The sequence below is a fragment of the Neofelis nebulosa genome, chromosome 4 (assembly GCF_028018385.1).
Source record: "Neofelis nebulosa isolate mNeoNeb1 chromosome 4, mNeoNeb1.pri, whole genome shotgun sequence".
Taxonomy (NCBI): Eukaryota; Metazoa; Chordata; class Mammalia; order Carnivora; family Felidae; genus Neofelis; species Neofelis nebulosa.
Genome location: NC_080785.1, coordinates 1,619,183 through 1,636,280, shown reverse-complemented (window position 1 = coordinate 1,636,280; position 17,098 = coordinate 1,619,183). Strand labels below are relative to the sequence as shown.

The 17,098-nt window shown below is 46.6% G+C and overlaps 1 protein-coding gene across 4 annotated transcripts in view; it reads left to right on the top strand.

The window, feature by feature from the left end:
- Positions 1 to 17,098, top strand: part of UBE3C (ubiquitin protein ligase E3C) — a 122,899-nt gene that overhangs the window by 56,148 nt on the left and 49,653 nt on the right. For all 4 annotated transcript variants that reach the window (XM_058723642.1, XM_058723641.1, XM_058723643.1 and 1 more), the window contains 4 exons: positions 4,324 to 4,481; positions 4,631 to 4,863; positions 14,618 to 14,722; positions 17,009 to 17,096. In XM_058723642.1, coding sequence (XP_058579625.1) covers positions 4,324 to 4,481; positions 4,631 to 4,863; positions 14,618 to 14,722; positions 17,009 to 17,096 — 584 coding nt within the window. The remainder of the gene's footprint in view (positions 1 to 4,323; positions 4,482 to 4,630; positions 4,864 to 14,617; positions 14,723 to 17,008; positions 17,097 to 17,098) is intronic.

Below are 17,098 nucleotides of genomic sequence, written 5' to 3'. Positions count from 1 at the left end.
ACCCCTCTCTGCCGTAACAGCGAAAATGAAGCATGTGGCTCAGGCAACCAGAGACTGCACTTCCAGAATGCAGCTCACTGTGCTGGCAGTTACAGCGGCCTGCAGCCTGTCTGGCCTGTCTGACGAAGGACAGACACATCTCACCTTCAGGGCGAAAGTTTGGAAGGCATTGCCTTGACATTGCCCGCCTCTCTCTGTCTCTCTCCGCCCGCCCCACCCTGCCCTTTCCCTTCCCTTCCCCTCCCTCCCTCCCTCCCTCCCTCCCTCCCTTCCCTTCCCCTCCCTCCCTCCCTCCCTTCCCTTCCCTTCCCCTCCCTCCCTCCCTCCCTTCCCTTCCCCTCCCTCCCTCCCTCCCTTCCCTTCCCCTCCCTCCCTCCCTCCCTTCCCTTCCCCTCCCTCCCTCCCTCCCTTCCCTCCCCTTCCCCTCCCTCCCTCCCTCCCACCCTTCGACAGGAAGTTGAAACAGTTTTTGGTGAGTGAGGATGAGGTGCCCAAAATGCAGACGTGCACCGGGCTGGTCTGTGAGGTGTCAGGTGGTGACACACAGAGAAAGGATGACCACGTTTGCTGCCTTTGTCTCCCGGTCAGCTCCTGGGCAGCAGGAGACCGTATGCGAGGCATCTGTACAAGCTAGTCTTACAATAAGAGGGGATGTCAGTTCGTTGATAGTTTTACTTTGAGTGACATACTTGGTTTTCTTCGTTTAATGTTACTGCATCTGGAGTGAGCAGAGGGAGCTTATAATAATCCCGCAGCCGCTGATGACACTCCTAGAGGTGACATGAACAGGGAGGAGCGGCCGAGATGGGAGAGAACCTTGGATGCCTTAGTGTCTAGAGAAATTCTTTCACATCCTTTCCTTCTCAGATAAAAACGTAGGGCTTTCATGTGTGTTTGGTTTCGTTTTTTGGTGCCTTTCAGCCACTTAGGGCTGTGCCGGCCTTGGCACATGACAGGTTTGTTTAACGCAGAAGATCAGGGATCGCTGGGGCAGGAAGTGATCTTCGGGCTCCGAGTGTTTCAGCTTAGCGACCTGCCCCGGCCCGTGCTGTGCCTGACGGCCACCTGGGGTGCACAGTGTCTGGCTTGTAAGGAGGTGGGGTCGTGGTGTGAAGGAAAATGAGGTGTTATTAATTATAGTAAACTGCTAATACTACTTTATAAGTTGGTGAATTTCACAAAAGTGTTAAAACTCATTTCTTAGAAGCCGGTTGGAGAATTTGGGTTTCATTTTCCATATTGAATTGAAGTCCCTCAAGAAACTTATGATGGGATACGTACTAGGATTGTGTTAATAATCTGTAAGTTTCTTGAATTTACCATTGGAGTAAAATTTAAAATTTAAATACCTGATTTTCCTGAAAATGGCATTGAGTTAGCTTGGAAATCATTTCATAACAAGACTTCCGCTGGGACCTCTGAGTTCTAAGGGTCATGACGAGCGTGTGAAACCGTACATTTCTCTGTGACCCCCGAGTCTCGCCGGCCTGGGTTAGAAGCCCAGGGGTCTGCGACCTCACAGGCTCCTGGGTGATTGGGGTGCGGCTGACCCCAAACGACCACGTGGCTGGCTGGCTTGTCTTTGTTGTGAGACGTCCCTTCACTGTCGCATGAGGGGCTTTGCCGGGTCACGGCCTGGGCGGTCATTTCTCTGACCCCGAGGCTGGCGTGGTGCCTCATTGTCTCTAACTCCGTGGGGACTGTTCTCGTTATGAATTCTTGTCACACTGACACCAGTAGTAAGCAGTACTGGCAGTAGGTCTAAGCAGTGCTCTTAAAACTGCTTTTAGGTGAGGGGCCTGGGTGGCTCAGTTGGTTAAGCGTCTCTCAATTTCGGCTCAGGTCATGGCCTCATAGTTCATGGGATCGAGCCCCAAGTCAGGCTCTGTGCTGACGGCATGAAGCTGGCTTGGGTTTCTCTCTCTGTCTCCCTTTCTGCCCCTCCCCCGTGCATGTTCTCCCTCTCGCCCTCCTCAAAATGAATAAACTTAAAAAAATACTTTAGCATGCTCTACCAACTGAGCCAGCCAGGTGCTCCTTCCCTACCTTTTTTGTTAAGAAAACAAAGAACAACAATAAACCTTCCACCAAAGCCATAAAAAAAAATATTAAAAAACCAACCTCGTTTTAGGCAGGAAAGCATTCAGTAGAAACTTCTGTAGCAGAGAAACCTTGATCCAAGGAGGAGTGGTTGCTGCAGCCGGGGGTGGGAGCCTCGTCCAGAGGGCGTGTCCAGAGGGGAGGGGTCACCCATGGCCCCAGCGATGCTCCTGTGGCAACCAGCTCTCCAAGTTCTGAACCAGTGTCTTTTCCATTACAGTAAATTATGGACTTTTTATTTGCACATAAGTCTTTGTGATTGACCTGTTTTTAGAGGAATACCTGAGTCAGTGTTTACGGCCAAAAGAATGGTCAGCGGAGAATCAAGAAACGTGTCTGCTGGAGGGGACCAGAGGCACACATCTGACCCTTCTTGCCAGCCACAGTTTCTGTCATTAAAATGAAGATGATTCATTCCTTTTGCTTACCTTATGGGGGTCAAGGAGAAAAAAGCAGCTCATGTTGAATAATTGCCCTCCTTTCCTTTAGGGAACGCGTGTCAGCATCTTACGTGTGCTGGCGCATACATGCGTGACCGGTGGTGGCGATTAAGGGCAGGGACTGCTGACAGGCTAACAGCTGGAAGCTGGTGTCTCACTCTTCCAGGTTCAGGAAATACCTTCTGTACCTTGTAGCCCTGAGCTCGACCTGTCCCGTGTCCCCCAAAACAGCATCTGCCCGTCACTGTCATCTGTTCTTTGGGGAGCTCTGCAAGGGAACCAAAAGATACAATCCATTTTTATTAATACAACAAAACATGTGACGTTAAACTTTCTTCCTGCTGTACGTCAGCACGATTTTACTGTGTGAATGGCCCAGGACTAGGTTTGTGTGGAGGGGGGGGGTCCCTGGGGAGGAGGAGGACTGGCCGGTTCAAAGGGCGCCCCCACGCCTCTTGTATCCTAACATAAAGAGCCTTTCTTCGTCATCTGGCTTTGGCCACGAGGTAGGATGCTTGTACTCTGTCCCTTGTGGCATGTCCTCACTGCGTTTTTATTTTGGACACACCCCTTACATCCATCACTTCACCGAGCTGCTGTCGAGTGCTGTGGGTACACGCAGCAGGACGGCTCGCTCAGGCTGTGTTTCTTCTGCGGGACAGCAGAGTTCACGCTGCACATCTGGGTCCCTGTTCTCACGGCCCTGCTGGTGGCGGTGCTGTCCCCTGAAGTGGGCCCCGTGGACACCCTAACACTCCAGGCCGCTCAGGCCAGCTCACCGGAGCCCCACTAGGAATAACAGTACATTTGCCTGGCCTCACCTTCTGCTTCGGGCTCTCACGTAACTTGGCAGTGGTGGGCAACCGGTTGGTAATTTGTGGCTCCTTATTCCTGGTCACAGTTCACCTGATTCACACCTGTGGTTTTGTGGAAATAGTGTTTGAGTATAAACGTACGTGGGTGAAGATGAGCCAGTGATCACGCACGACACCTGCCTGTTCAGGGTTGGCGGGACACGCTGAGGGGACCGTGGGGCTTGATAGACGTGGGAGTGCTTACACGTGAGCCTCCGTTCGCTGGATGGTCAGCAGGACAAGGGGCCACATTTGACCAAGAGAGGACGGAACAGGTTCCAGGTGGCAGAAGTAAATGTAGTAGCTCTCGGCTCCTGACCCGTGACACAGACTCCGGGGCGCCCGCAGACGGCCTTACTTGAGATCAGCCCTCCTGGTGCAAGCAGGGGCGCTCACGGGAGCTGGTGAGGAAACTGGCGCAGTGGAAACAGGGCCCAGCACAGAAGAGGGGAACCTTTATTCCTGAAGGTTCTGGCCAGGGTTCAGTACTCGGCCGTTTTGAATGTTCCCAAATGTAAGTCACTGGGTGAATGTTTCCTGAGACCAACCTGATACTCTGTTAAATCCGTTAAGTAGAGAGGGGACAAAGGGGACGCTTTTCAACATAGAAATAAAGTCTGTGTCTTTAATAGTGGTGTTACTTACTATGACCTCTCTCTGGGGACCGCTGGCTCGCTTGGTGACTGGATTCATCCAGTTGATCACGGTGGCAGGAACGTTAGTAAGGAGTGGTGGGTTGTGTCCTGCTTTTTAATTTGAGTTATTCACGAACCCAGGTTGTTAGAAGGACTTCCTTCCCTTGAAGTAGTTCAGTTGCTAATGGGAATGTTATTTTCCCTGATTATGCTTGTCTGACGGCCCGTCTTAACTCATTCCCAAATGAAAACTAACCTTAAAGTCATGGTGGTTCTTTTTGCTCCCATTTCAAGGTCGATGGTGCCACTGCTCCAGGTGATATCTCGGGGCTCCCCTATGTCTTTGGAAGACTCCAATCGAATCATCCCTCTCTTCTACCTGTTCAGCTCTTTGTTCAGTCACTCGCTAATTTCCATACATGACAGTGAGTTCTTTGGGGACCCCATAGAAGGTAAGAGTTTTGAGGAATCTGGGTTTTTTTGGCTTCACTGCCTGTCTGTCTTCATAGATGATAGAAAAGTTTTAAACCTCTTAAGCCTCTCACTGTGTTGAGAAATGAGAAAAAACAAGTATGATAGAATATTGAACTGTGTTTCTCAGTTGTAGGTCAGAGACAATCGTCAATGATGCCTTTTACCCTAGAAGAGCTGATAATGTTGTCTCGCTGCCTTCGAGATGCATGCCTAGGGATCATCAAGTTGGCTTATCCAGAAACCAAGCCAGAAGTTCGCGAAGAGTATATTACAGCATTTCAAAGTATTGGGGTTACGACTAATTCTGAAATGCAACAGTGTATACAAATGGAACAGAAGCGATGGATTCAGTTATTTAAGGTATAGAATATGCGGGGTGTGTGTGTGTGTGTGTGTGTGTGTGTGTGTGTGTAGGAGGTCACACAATGTACAAACGTGTCCTGACTTGATTCATTTCATAAAAACAGAAGGACAGGTTTGCATCCGGCATCGTTCTTAATTTGCAAAACTTTTTTAAATGAAGAAAATTCATTTTCATTTTACTTTTGCCTTCTTTTAAAACCTTGTTTTTACATTGTTACATGCATCATTTATAAGTTGCTCTAAGTACTTTCAGTGACCGGATGAAGTATAAATAAAATTTTAAAGTATTTTCATTTTCATTTTTCACCAAAAGATCTCTTACAGATTTTTTTCTTTTTAATCTCTTGAGAAATTGATTAAGAAAAGTGGGATGAGGGGCGCCTGGGTGGCTCAGTCGGTTAAGCCTCCGACTTCGGCTCTGATCATGATCTCATGGTTCGTGAGTTCGAGCCCCACGTCGGGCTCTGTGCTGACACTTCAGAGCCTGGAGCCTGCTTCGGATTCTGTGTCTCCTCTCTCTGCCCCCTCCCCTGCTCACACACTCTCTCTCTCTCTCTCTCTCAAAAATTAAGAAAAAAAAAACAACAAAAAAAAACATTAAAAAAAAAAAAAGGTGTGATAAAGTCATTAATGTAATGTAAGTTGCATGTAAATTATTTTAGGATATCTTCATTTTTACCCATGCCCAAAGAGAAGTTACGGGTTGCCGTGGCTGGAATGCTGGCAGGAAATCCCCACCGGTGCGAGTATCACTGAGGGTAGAAAAAAAGAAAAGATAAAAGGTGCTTGACTTGCCATGAAATTTCTGCAGCAAACACATCCAGTCAGCTAAAATCGCTCATTAAGGGAGTGGGAGCAGAAGAAGTGCATTTTCCAAATTGAATGCTGGATTTACAGTCCGTTTGATACCCGCGACCCCTCGCGCGCTAATGTGCGGCTCAAATCATCAGCTGTCCCTCCAGGTCTTTTATCACTGCTTTTGTCAAGCTATCTATTTAATTGAAAGAAGTTAATTGAATGAAAATGATCAACTAAGCTTGTATTAATATTGCTAATGGAGCTTTCTTCTTGGCCATGTTTGGAGAAAGATGTCAAGCTAGACTTTAGGAAAGGCCCATTAATGCTCGCACTTAACCTGATGGGCTAATTAAGGACTGCTTATTCATCCGAGGAGCGCACGATAGTCTCTATCCACCCCATTCTGCCGGATTTTACAACACATTTCACTTAGGAGCATGAGCATTAGTAGCAGTGAGAGTAACTGATAATGTTTTGATTGCACTGAACACAGTACTAATGCATCATTGAATTTATAATTTGTGCAGATTGATGTAATATATGTTTGCACAATTTATTTTAATTACCTATCTCTGCATTCCCAAGTAAACTCTAAAGGTCACATGTTGAACCCTTAATATATCCATTCTTAAAGACTGACAGTTTTGCAACTTTTCTAAGTTAAAAATAAGCTGTCTAACCCATTTAAAACTTAAAATTCTTATGTAAACTTTCCCTGGATATGTGTATTATGGTGGCATATGTGTTTTTCTTTAAGTATTTAATTAAACTCTGGGATCGTTGTTGATAAAGCTTTCCATTATGTAGGATATCAGGTTTGTGTGCACTGTCACATAATCTCATTTTATAGCACCTATTGAGAACCTCATAATTTTCACATGGCACGCTTATCTTTAGGACTTAGAAATCTCAGAATTTAATAATTCTCTATAAGATATTCCCCCCTGTCCTTGTTTTGCTTTAGCAGTAAATGGAAATTCTGTAGTGAATTTTTTCTTATGCCTTAAAATGACTCATTACCACTTGATTAAGGATTGAAGTTTTTAGGAATTAGGGTGAAGGTTCACTTTTGTGGTACGGGATTGTTTTAGGTTTGAGATCGAGTGGTTACAAAGACCTGGGTTTAGAACAGAATTGTTTGAAAGACAGTTTTTTGAACAGGATTCCTGTTCTTTGGGGAAAAGAAACCTTCTTCATACTCTCTGCTGTTAAGCTGAGCCCCCAAAATAATGAAAAATCAAGGCATAGTTTTTGAGTAGAAAAGGGTTTTTTCCATGTAAGAAAAAATTATCTTTAACATGAGATCAAAAGAATTACCTCCCAGTGGATACTGTGTCCCAGACGGTAGTCTCAGAGCTGTACACACATTAATTCTGCCAGGAAGATGCCGTTATTGTCCCCATTTTACAGATGAGGCCGCATGGCCGCCGGTGAATAGAACCGGCATCCGAACCCGGCTGCTGCTCTGCATCCCCCTCGGAAGAGTACGAAAATAGAATGCTAGCATTTCCTAGGTATTTTAGTGCCAAATTTGAATTGAAGAATTCAAGGTAGAAGCAACCAGAAAGGTAAAAGCATTTTGCCCGTGATTTCCTGCCTTCTGCTGATGGTGACAGAATTGCAAATGATGAGGCCTGACTCCTCCGGCCGGCAGCCATTTTCATTTTTCAGTCTCACGATGGGCCTTTCAGACTGATTTCTGTGAGAGGCCCTGCTGGCTGGTCACAGAGCATACATAGAATTTTAAGTGGATAGAGTCATCTTTCTTTGTCACTCTAAGAATTGAGGTCAGTTGCTAGGCCCCGCATTGACACTGCTAAAACAGTTTATGCATTTATCAAATTTATAAACTCCTCTTGAGGCGTAATTTACAGGTCTAATTACTTGAGCCCTATCAGGAGATAGGAAGTCCTGTCTGATGCGGCTTCTGTGGGAGCTGTCGCCTACATAGGAGTCCCCTACCCGGAAGGTGGGGCCCTGGGGAGCAGGGAAGAGACTTCCGGAGCCTTTCTTGTCTGCACACCTCTGCGTGGAGAGACGGAGGTCTGTATTGTGAGTGATGTTCACTTTCTCGGTGGCTGGTTTTATTTTCCAGTCTCAAAAAGAATTGTTTAAGAAGTGAACATTAAAACAACAGCAGTGCCCTAACGCGGCCCTAGCGTGCCGCCGTGAACTGTCACCGTTAGGCACGCGACGCACCTTTGTTCTTGCAGGGTAGTGTCACTTCCTTTCCGGTCTTTGAAGGTTTTTGTTTAGTTTCTGACCACTGAATAAAATGGGTACTTTCAGAAGTAATTTTGGAGTGTTTTAGACATCCTGGAGAACCGGGTTGTCTTTAAAGATACACACCAGTTTTCGCAGGTCGTAACTGAAGGCTTTATAAAACTTGGCTAACCTGACATCAGTCCACAGCAGACGCTTCATGACCTCTGGGTTAGGGCTCCGCTGCGACCGGTTATCTGAACACTATTAGGGGAAGTAATAGAACATGAAAAACAATCGTGTGTATTTCTGAAGGTTTGCTTACATAACTTTTTTAGTTATTGAGCATGTATTTAAGGTGTAGATCTAGCATGGGCAGACGTGATACGGCGGACGAGAGCGAAACACACCAAATAAACACAGTGCTGTTACACTTATAGCTGTTGAAGCCTGCTGAGCGTGTCTGTGGGGCTGGGCACACCTGGTTATTCCAGTACGTGCGTGTTTGTGTTCTGTTTGACTTCCCGTTTCTTAACACGCTAGTAGTCCAGGATCTCCCAGCGAACAGCTAAAAACAATTGACTGGCTTTACCCCAGAGCCAGGTAAAAAAGCCAGGTAAAAACTGACTGAAAATCACTGTTGCTGGTACCTCTGCCCAGGCATTCATCAACAGAAGATTTTGGGCCACTTGGGTGGCTCAGTCGGTTAAGCATCAGACTTCACGCTTTCAGCTCAGTCGTGATCTCACAGTTTGTGAGTTCAAGCCCTGACAGCTCACTGACAACAAGGAGCCTGCTTGGGATTCTCTCCCCCCCTCTCTCTCTCTCTGCCCTCCTCACTCCCAAAATAAATAAACTTCAACAAAAAACAAAAAAAAACCAGGAGATTTCAACATGCAGCCAGGGTTAAGAACCATAGGCCTCACTGTATAAAGAAATCACTTGGGGCAGATATATATAACCTTTGATCTCATATAGCAAAAGTAGGCTTACTGTGACGTAGGTCCTGTGTATTTATTTATTTTTATTATTACTTTTTTTCATGTTTATTTACTTTTGAGAGAGAGACAGAGAGAGACCGAGTGTGAGTGGGGGAGGGGCAGAGTGAGAGGGAGACACAGAATCCAAAGCAGGCTCCAGGCTCCGAGCTGTCAGCACAGAACCTGACGGGGGGCTTGAACCCATGAACCCATGACCTGAGCCGAAGTCATACACTTAACTGAACCACCCAGGCGCCCCGAATATTTATTTATTCTTAAGAGAGAGAGAGAGAGAGAGAGAGTGAGTGACCATGAGTCGGGGAGGGGCAGAGAGAGAGGGAGACACAGAATCCGAAGCTGCTCTAGGCTCCGAGCTGTCAGCACAGAGCCTGACGCGGGGCTCAAACCCATGAACCGTGAGATCATGACCTGAGCCAAAGTCGAACACTTAACCGACTGAGCCACCCAGGCGCCCCTCTGATTTTTTTTATCTATTTTAGAGAGAGAGCGCACAGGATTGCACCAGAGGGGGAGGAGCAGAGAGACAAAGAATCCTGAGCAGGCTCCATACCGTCAGTGCAAAGCCTGACATGGGTTCTATCCCCCAACTGTGAGATCGTGACCTGAGCCAAAATCAAGAGTCAGACGATCAACCCATTGAGACACTGGGCGCCCCAACAAATTTTATTTTTTTTTATTTTATTTTATTTTTTTATTTTTATTTTTGGGACAGAGAGAGACAGAGCATGAACGGGGGAGGGGCAGAGAGAGAGGGAGACACAGAATCGGAAACAGGCTCCGGGCTCCGAGCCGTCAGCCCAGAGCCTGACGCGGGGCTCGAACTCACGGACCGCGAGATCGTGACCTGGCTGAAGTCGGACGCTTAACCGACTGCGCCACCCAGGCGCCCCACCCCAACAAATTTTAGATTTAAGCAGGAACTAAATTTTAGATTTAAGTCAGGGCGCCTGGGCGGCTCGGTTGTTTGAGCGTCCAACTCTTGATGTCAGTCGGCTCAGGTCATGATCCTGCTGTTGTGAGATTGAGTCCCTCATTGGGCATGGAATCTGCTTAAGCGTCCCTCTCCCTCGCCCTGTGTCCTTTCCCCCATCACGCGCGTGTACGTGCACACGCTTTCTCTAAAAAATAAAAAAAAAATCTAAAATTCCTTCCGTTTTGGTACAGGCTTCTTTAGTGTGCATGTCTATACCAGAAAATTTAATAAAATTAACTGAGAGCAAAACTGCCCTCTGATCTCAGCAGTGGCTGTTAATCCAGTTCAAAATTGGTGCCCCAGTTCTCCTTACCTTTCACAGTCTTTAGTCGATTTATGTAACTTTTTTTTTTTTTTTTTTTTAAACTTTTTTTTTTTTTTTTACGCTTATTTATTTTTGAGACAGAGAGAGACAGAGCATGAACAGGGGAGGGGCAGAGAGAGAGGGAGACACAGAATCGGAAACAGGCTCCAGACTCTGGGCTGTCAGCACAGAGCCCTACGCGGGGCTCGAACTCACGGACCGTGAGATCATGACCTGAGCCGAAGTCGGCCGCTTAACCGACTGAGCCACCCAGGCGCCCCGTTTTATGTAACTTTTTAATGGTCGCCTCCACATTCCTTTCCGATACTAAATATTTGTACAGCAGTTGAGTTTGTGGCCCTGAAAATGCACGCAGAGAGCAGGAATGTGATCAGGGGTGATTTGACATCACAAATGGGCCCCGTTAAAGTTTTGTGGTTTCTTAAAATTTGCATTTTTCTTTGAAACTTAGAAGAGACTAGTTTAAATGGAGGAAGTGTTTTTAGTTGAATTTAAAATATGGGATTTGACATTTCTAAAAAAGGATTTTGGGAATTGGTTCCGGGCTAGTATTACCAGATTTAGCAAATAAAAATGTGTCACCCAGTTAAATTTTAATGTCATGGCTTGTTTTAGATAAAAATATGTCCTGTGCAGTATTTTGGATATACTTACATTTTTTAAAAAAGCAATATTTGGAGCATATTTATTCTAAAAAATTATTTGCTGTTTACCTGAAATTAAAATTTAACAGGTGTCTTTATTTTTTCGGCTAAATCCTCTCCAAGATTCCTCTTCAAGGTTGGCCTGCCGTCAGCTCTGACCTGTAAGACCTGCTTTTCCACAGTGACTCCTTCTTGACATCTCGCCCTTTACAAGCCTCCTCAGGCCCCCATCACTTTGCGCCTCCCACTTTTTCCTCCCTCCCTCTCTCTCCCTTTCCTGTTTTTGAAAGAGGATCGATTATACCAGGACATTTATAAGTAATATCCGATTACTGGGGCGCCTGGGGGGCTCCATCGGTTGAGCGTCCGACTTCGGCTCAGGTCACGATCTCGCGGTTCGTGAGAGTTCAGGCCCTGTGTGGGGCTCTGCACTGGTGGTGTGGAGCCTGCTTGGGAGTCTCTCTCTCTCTCTGCCCCTTCCCCACTTGCACTCTCTCTCTCAAAATAAATAAATAAACTTTAAATTTTTTTTTTTTTCAACGTTTTTTATTTATTTTTGGGACAGAGAGAGACATAGCATGAACGGGGGAGGGGCAGAGAGAGAGGGAGACACAGAATTGGAAACAGGCTCCAGGCTCTGAGCCATCAGCCCAGAGCCTGACGCGGGGCTCGAACTCACGGACCGCGAGATCGTGACCTGGCTGAAGTCGGACGCTTAACCGACTGCGCCACCCAAGCGCCCCTAAATAAATAAACTTTAAAAAGAAGTAATATGTGATTGCTTCTTTTTTTTATACTTAGAATGTGAAAATAAGACAGTGGCTGCCTGTATTGAAACTTTTTAGTGTTTAATTTCACAGTAATTTAAAAGAAGAAAGTAACTTAATGGCATTAATTGCCTCATACATAGTTTCATGTCTGTGACCTGCAGAAAACAAATGTCCTCATGACCAGAGGTTGAAAGATGGCTACCAGGAGGCAGATAGAAGGTTTTATTCTAGAGTGAGGCAGCCCTGGCCCTGCCCCTCATGGGCCCGGGAGCAAGTCTCTCACCCTCAGGAAAGCTACGTTTCCTCAGCTGTGCAACGGGGAAGGTCAGCACGAGAGGATGCCACCTTTCAGTGGCATAAGTAATGGCGTGAGCCATAAGTAAATGGGCGCAGTTAAAGAAATACATGAAACGTGTGTCAGAAAGCATGTCTTCTGTTAACAGTCGTGGTGTATCGTGTAAATTTCGGCCCAGTATCTGTTCAGTCTGAATTTACTTGAAATACTAATATAGCTGGTTATGAAAATGGAAAGGTGTAAGCTGTGATATTTTTAAAAAATTTTGTTTAATTGTTTATTTTGAGAGAGAGACGGAGCAGAGGGGAGGCAGAGACAGAGTCCCAAACAGGCTCCACGCTGTCAGCACGGAGCCCGATGCGGGGCTTGAACCCACGAGCATGAGGTCACGACCTGAGCCGAAATCAACAGTCGGACCCTTAACCGACTGAGCCCCCCCAGGCGCCCCAGGATGTGAGAAACTTCAAAGAAAAAGATGGTGCTTCTGTCTGTGCTCTCAGAAGAGGGCACGTGCTTGTGTTGTGCTCTGCGTGCGCTGACCCCGTCGGTTGTCCCAGACAAGACCACACGTGTAGCGTAACTCATCGCCATCTGGTCTTTTCATGCTCAGAGAGCATTGCATGTGCCTGACTTCACCCCTGAGCAAGCATAATAAGAGAGTCAGGAGTGGGGGGTGACCGACTACAGGTTCAGGCTGATTCACCTAAGCTAATTACTGCTGATTCAGAAAGGATGTTACTATAGTATTAGGATAGGCCTTCACCTGCCACAAGGGATGTGGAAGAACAAACTGGGAAGAAATTCCACCAGTCAGAAGGCTGTATTCTAGGTCTTGAGACATTTACGCTGATGTGGTTTTGTCTGTGTGGCCGAACTGCTCAACTACTAACTGTTGGCTCCATCCGTGGGCATCTCATCCAAGCCGTGTGTCCACATTGTAGCGGTCTGAAGTGTCAGCCGAGGGCCCTTTCTCACCTGCTTTTGTTGGACACACGGAGTTTTTGGTATCCCTGGATGCCAGGGTTTGCATGTCATGAAAGAAGCATTGGTATTTCTGTGGTATATACATGCTGGGTTGTAAATTTTAAATTAAAGAAAATTTTCTTTTAATATTTGTTTCTTTTTGAGAGAGAGACAGACGCGCACACACGGAGCATGAGCAGGGGACGCTGGTGGGGGGAGGGGGGTGGGGCGGAAAAGAGAGGGAGGGAGACACAATCCCAAGCAGGCTAAGAACGGTCAGCGTAGAGCCCAACGCGGGGCTCGAACCCACTAACTGTGAGATCGTGACCTGACCTGAAGTCGGATGCCTAACTGACTGAGCCATGCTGGCACCCCTGAATTGTAAAATTTTAAAGAGAAATCTCTATTAACAGTTGAAATTATGCAGTCTTATTTGTCTTGTGGGTATATTTGGAAATTTATCATGTTATCCTAATTTTTTTCCTTACCCGAATTATATTTTATCCTAATTCCTTATCCAAATTGTATTTTACTTAATTAGAGGCCATGTGGACAGAGGCCTGGCTGACTTTTTCAGAAAACGTCATCATAGTCTTACTTTCACTACATAGTAGTTGTATGATCAAATCCTGGTTGTAAAGGTTTAAAACTTTGGATTTACAATTTTATGTTGGTCTTATCTTGGCTTATTGCAAAGTACATTTGTATTTAATAAAGAATGTCAGGTCTTATTTTTTATTTTTTATTCCCGCCATCGGGTCTTTTTTAAATAGGCAGTGAGTGCCATTAGCTCTCTTACTCATACAGTCTAAAATTTATAATTAATTATTGATCCCAAGTCAGTCATTGAATGCCTACTAGGTTTGTGGGTCCTCAGCTGGCTTTTCTTCAGAGGCAGCTTCCTACGTCGCCAGAGAGGGACCAGAGCTCACTGCAGAATCAGTACTGAAATGCAAAGTGTCAGCATGGGGGGCTTTATGAGAGGAGTGGGACCCAGTGTGTGTAGAATCATGGTGAGAAGCAGGCCTGACTCCAGAGACGTGTATAAGGGAAAGACAGGAATTGTTGGTCTTTTTTGGCAGATGTCAGAGGTCCATGTAGGACTGTCCACCCCCGCCCGTGCACTTGACGGAGCGTCTTTTAAGAAAAAATAAGAAATGCTATTACTGTAGGAAAAAGTTTTACAAAATTGCCGTACTTGGAGATTTCTTACATTATAGCTCAAATGAGCTAATACATTTCCAAATTTGTGTTTCAAAACTCACTTGCTACCTCCTTTGTAGACAGCCTTTAACATGTTCCTGTTAATTTTTCTCTCTTCACTGGCACTTAACTAACCACTTTGTACTTGACTCATTCTTGAGGCGCCTCGGCGGCTCAGTCGGTTAAGCGTCCGACTCTTGATTTCGGCTCAGGTCACAATCCCACAGTTCATGGGATCGAACCCCACTCGGCCTCTACACTGACCGCGTGGAGGCTGCTTGGGATCATCTCTCTCCCCCTCTCTCTGCCCCTCCCCTACTCTCTCTCTCTCTTTCTCTAAAAAATAAACATTTTTTAAAAAATTGTATTATTTATCTTAAAAAAACACAGACTCATTCTTGGGGTCACAGGATAAGGTGCTCTCCTGTGGCCTGACTGGTGGTGGCCGAGGGGAGGCCCGGACGGCCCAGCCCACGCACTCACAGGCATACAGGGGAGCTGCCGTGTTATTGCCTCTCTTGTGCGGTGGTCGTTACTGGGCTTGCTCACGTGACTCGGCCCTGCTCTCCCCCTGCAGGTTATCACCAGCCTTGTGAAGATGCTGAAGTCCAGAGACACCAGAAGAAATTTCTGTCCTCCAAGCCACTGGCTGTCAGAACAGGAAGATATTAAAGCAGATAAGGTTTATGGAAAGATCTTTTTAAATAGTTTTCATTACACATTGTCTCAGCTTTTGTCTTTCGAGGGAGGATAAAGCCTTTTAAATTGGTTCATTTGGTTCATTGATTACTTAGTATGTAACAAAATATTAACAGTAAACTTTTTTATTATTAACGCTTAGGTCACAAGACAGAATATATAGCAGTACCATTGACTTCAACATGCATCCTGAGTTTGCTATTAATCCTGATTTTCTCCTTTAACCACAAATTATATTGAAGCCTAGTGGTTCTTTGTTGGGGTTGCAAAAGATGTTGCTTTTATTGAAAGGTATTATAATTATTGACGCATATTTGGTACTTAGAGGAAATGGAGCATGTCCTTGATTTTCTAAAGGAACAAATTTGAATGTTACTAAAATTACTAAGACCTAGGTCTAAAGTAGATTCAGTAGTATAATATATTTTCAGAAATTTAAGTAACATTAACAGACGTCTATGAACCGTTTTCGTTCTTGTTTGTCAGTGAAAGGCATGATTGTATTCATTTCAGAATCTCGGGGTGCAGAGAGTGGAGGGTGTAGAAGAAACAGGACTATAGAAGCATTAAAGGAAAGAAAACAGCAGGCGCCTGGGTGGCTCAGTCAGTTGAGCATCCGACTCGCTCTCAGCTCAGGTCTTGATCTTAGGGTCATGAGTTCAGGCCCCACATTGGGCTCCACTCGGGGCGTAGAGCCTACTTAAAAAGAAGAAGAAGAAGAAGAAAACAGAGGTGCTTTATAACAGTTTCAGAAGCATTACTGTGTCTGCATGAATCTTGGAGCGTGTGGCGCCTAGCTGTGCCCACTGGTTAGGCTGCGAAACCACGGCCAACGCTGTAGCAGATGGACATCTCCAAGGCCCGGGATGGGGCCTCTGAACAACATTTACCACCAAAAGGAAACAGCCTTTGGAATGATGGAGTGTCTTGTCACTGGAGAGTATGGGAACCACAGGAGGCCCCGGCCCTTCGGAACAGGTGTAATGGACTAAACGTCGAATATGCTTAAATCTGTGAGTTACGGGCGCCTGGCCGGCTCAGTCGGAAAAGCATGGGACTCTTTATCTCAGGGTTGTGGTTCCAAACCCCACACTGGGTGTAGAGGTTACTCAAATAAATAAAACTTTTTCAAAAGTGTTTTAAACGTTAGAAAATGAAGAACGTGATTGGCCATCTTATAAGCAGAGGAACCACCTTATTATTTTGAGGACGGGTTCGGAAAAAAGTAATCATGCACTGAGTCTGCCTTTCCCTTACAAACTTCATGTATCTCAGGCTGAGTAGTGGTGATGTGAGACCCTTCTCGGTTTAGGGGTGGCTCATGATGCACGAAGAAGCCACTTTTGACCTGGAGTCCCACAGTCTGCAGCTCTGATGAGTCAGCGGTCTAGGCGGTGCCCTCGGGGTGCAGGCCACAAGGGGACCTGCTGATACCGGGCTGGAGGCCCCAGCTGATGAGGGTCCAGTGATGAGGGTCCAGTGCCGGACGCCCCTCGCTGTGCCGCTGCTACCCCAGGAGACTCAGCTGTGGAAAAAACATCAGCTGCGCCACACCGTGCCTGGTAACGCAGCTGGTCCCTCTTTTGGCCTCATCGCTTTGTAACAACGGGTACCCAGACCTGCGGTCACCGGACACGTGCCTTGAGGAAAGGACACTCTGCCCATGAAGCGTCCTGGCCAGAAACTGAACCTGGATGTGAGGAGCCCTCCTGATGCCGCTGCACATGTGTGTGGGAACCGGGCCAGAAGCCCGTGTTAGCCCCGAGGGGCCTCAGCCGGCACAGCCCCGAAGGGAGGTGGGGGGGCCCTGCCACCCAGCTGCTCTGACCCGGCCCGCTCAGGGCCGGGGGAGCCCACAGAGCGGCGAGGCTTCCAGAGTGCACACGACCCCAGCCTCGCTGGATACTCAGATTTTGTAATTATGAGATACTGAATATTTAGTAGTAAGAAATTCGTTCTTTAAGCGTGATGCGTTTTCATTTAGAAAGTGATCACATGACCGTTTACTATATGCACCTGTTACACGGCATTAACCAGAAGCAGCAGAGAGTTCCCTGGGATGTGTTAGAAGCAGTTACACTGTCAAAGCGTGAAAGGGTAGCCAGCAGGGGAGAGAGGGCGGGACGAGGACTTGGAAAGGACATGAGATCAAAGAGCAGGACCCGGCTGACACTCAGTACGTGTAAGGCACGATTTAGTTCACATGTGACAAGTTAAAGTTCGCGCCACAGCACAAGGATGTACTAAGCAAGCGTTGCTGGCCCCGCAGGTCACCCAGCTCTACGTTCCGGCTTCCAGACACGTGTGGAGGTACCGGCGGATGGGGAGGATTGGCCCCCTGCAGTCGAGCCTGGACGGT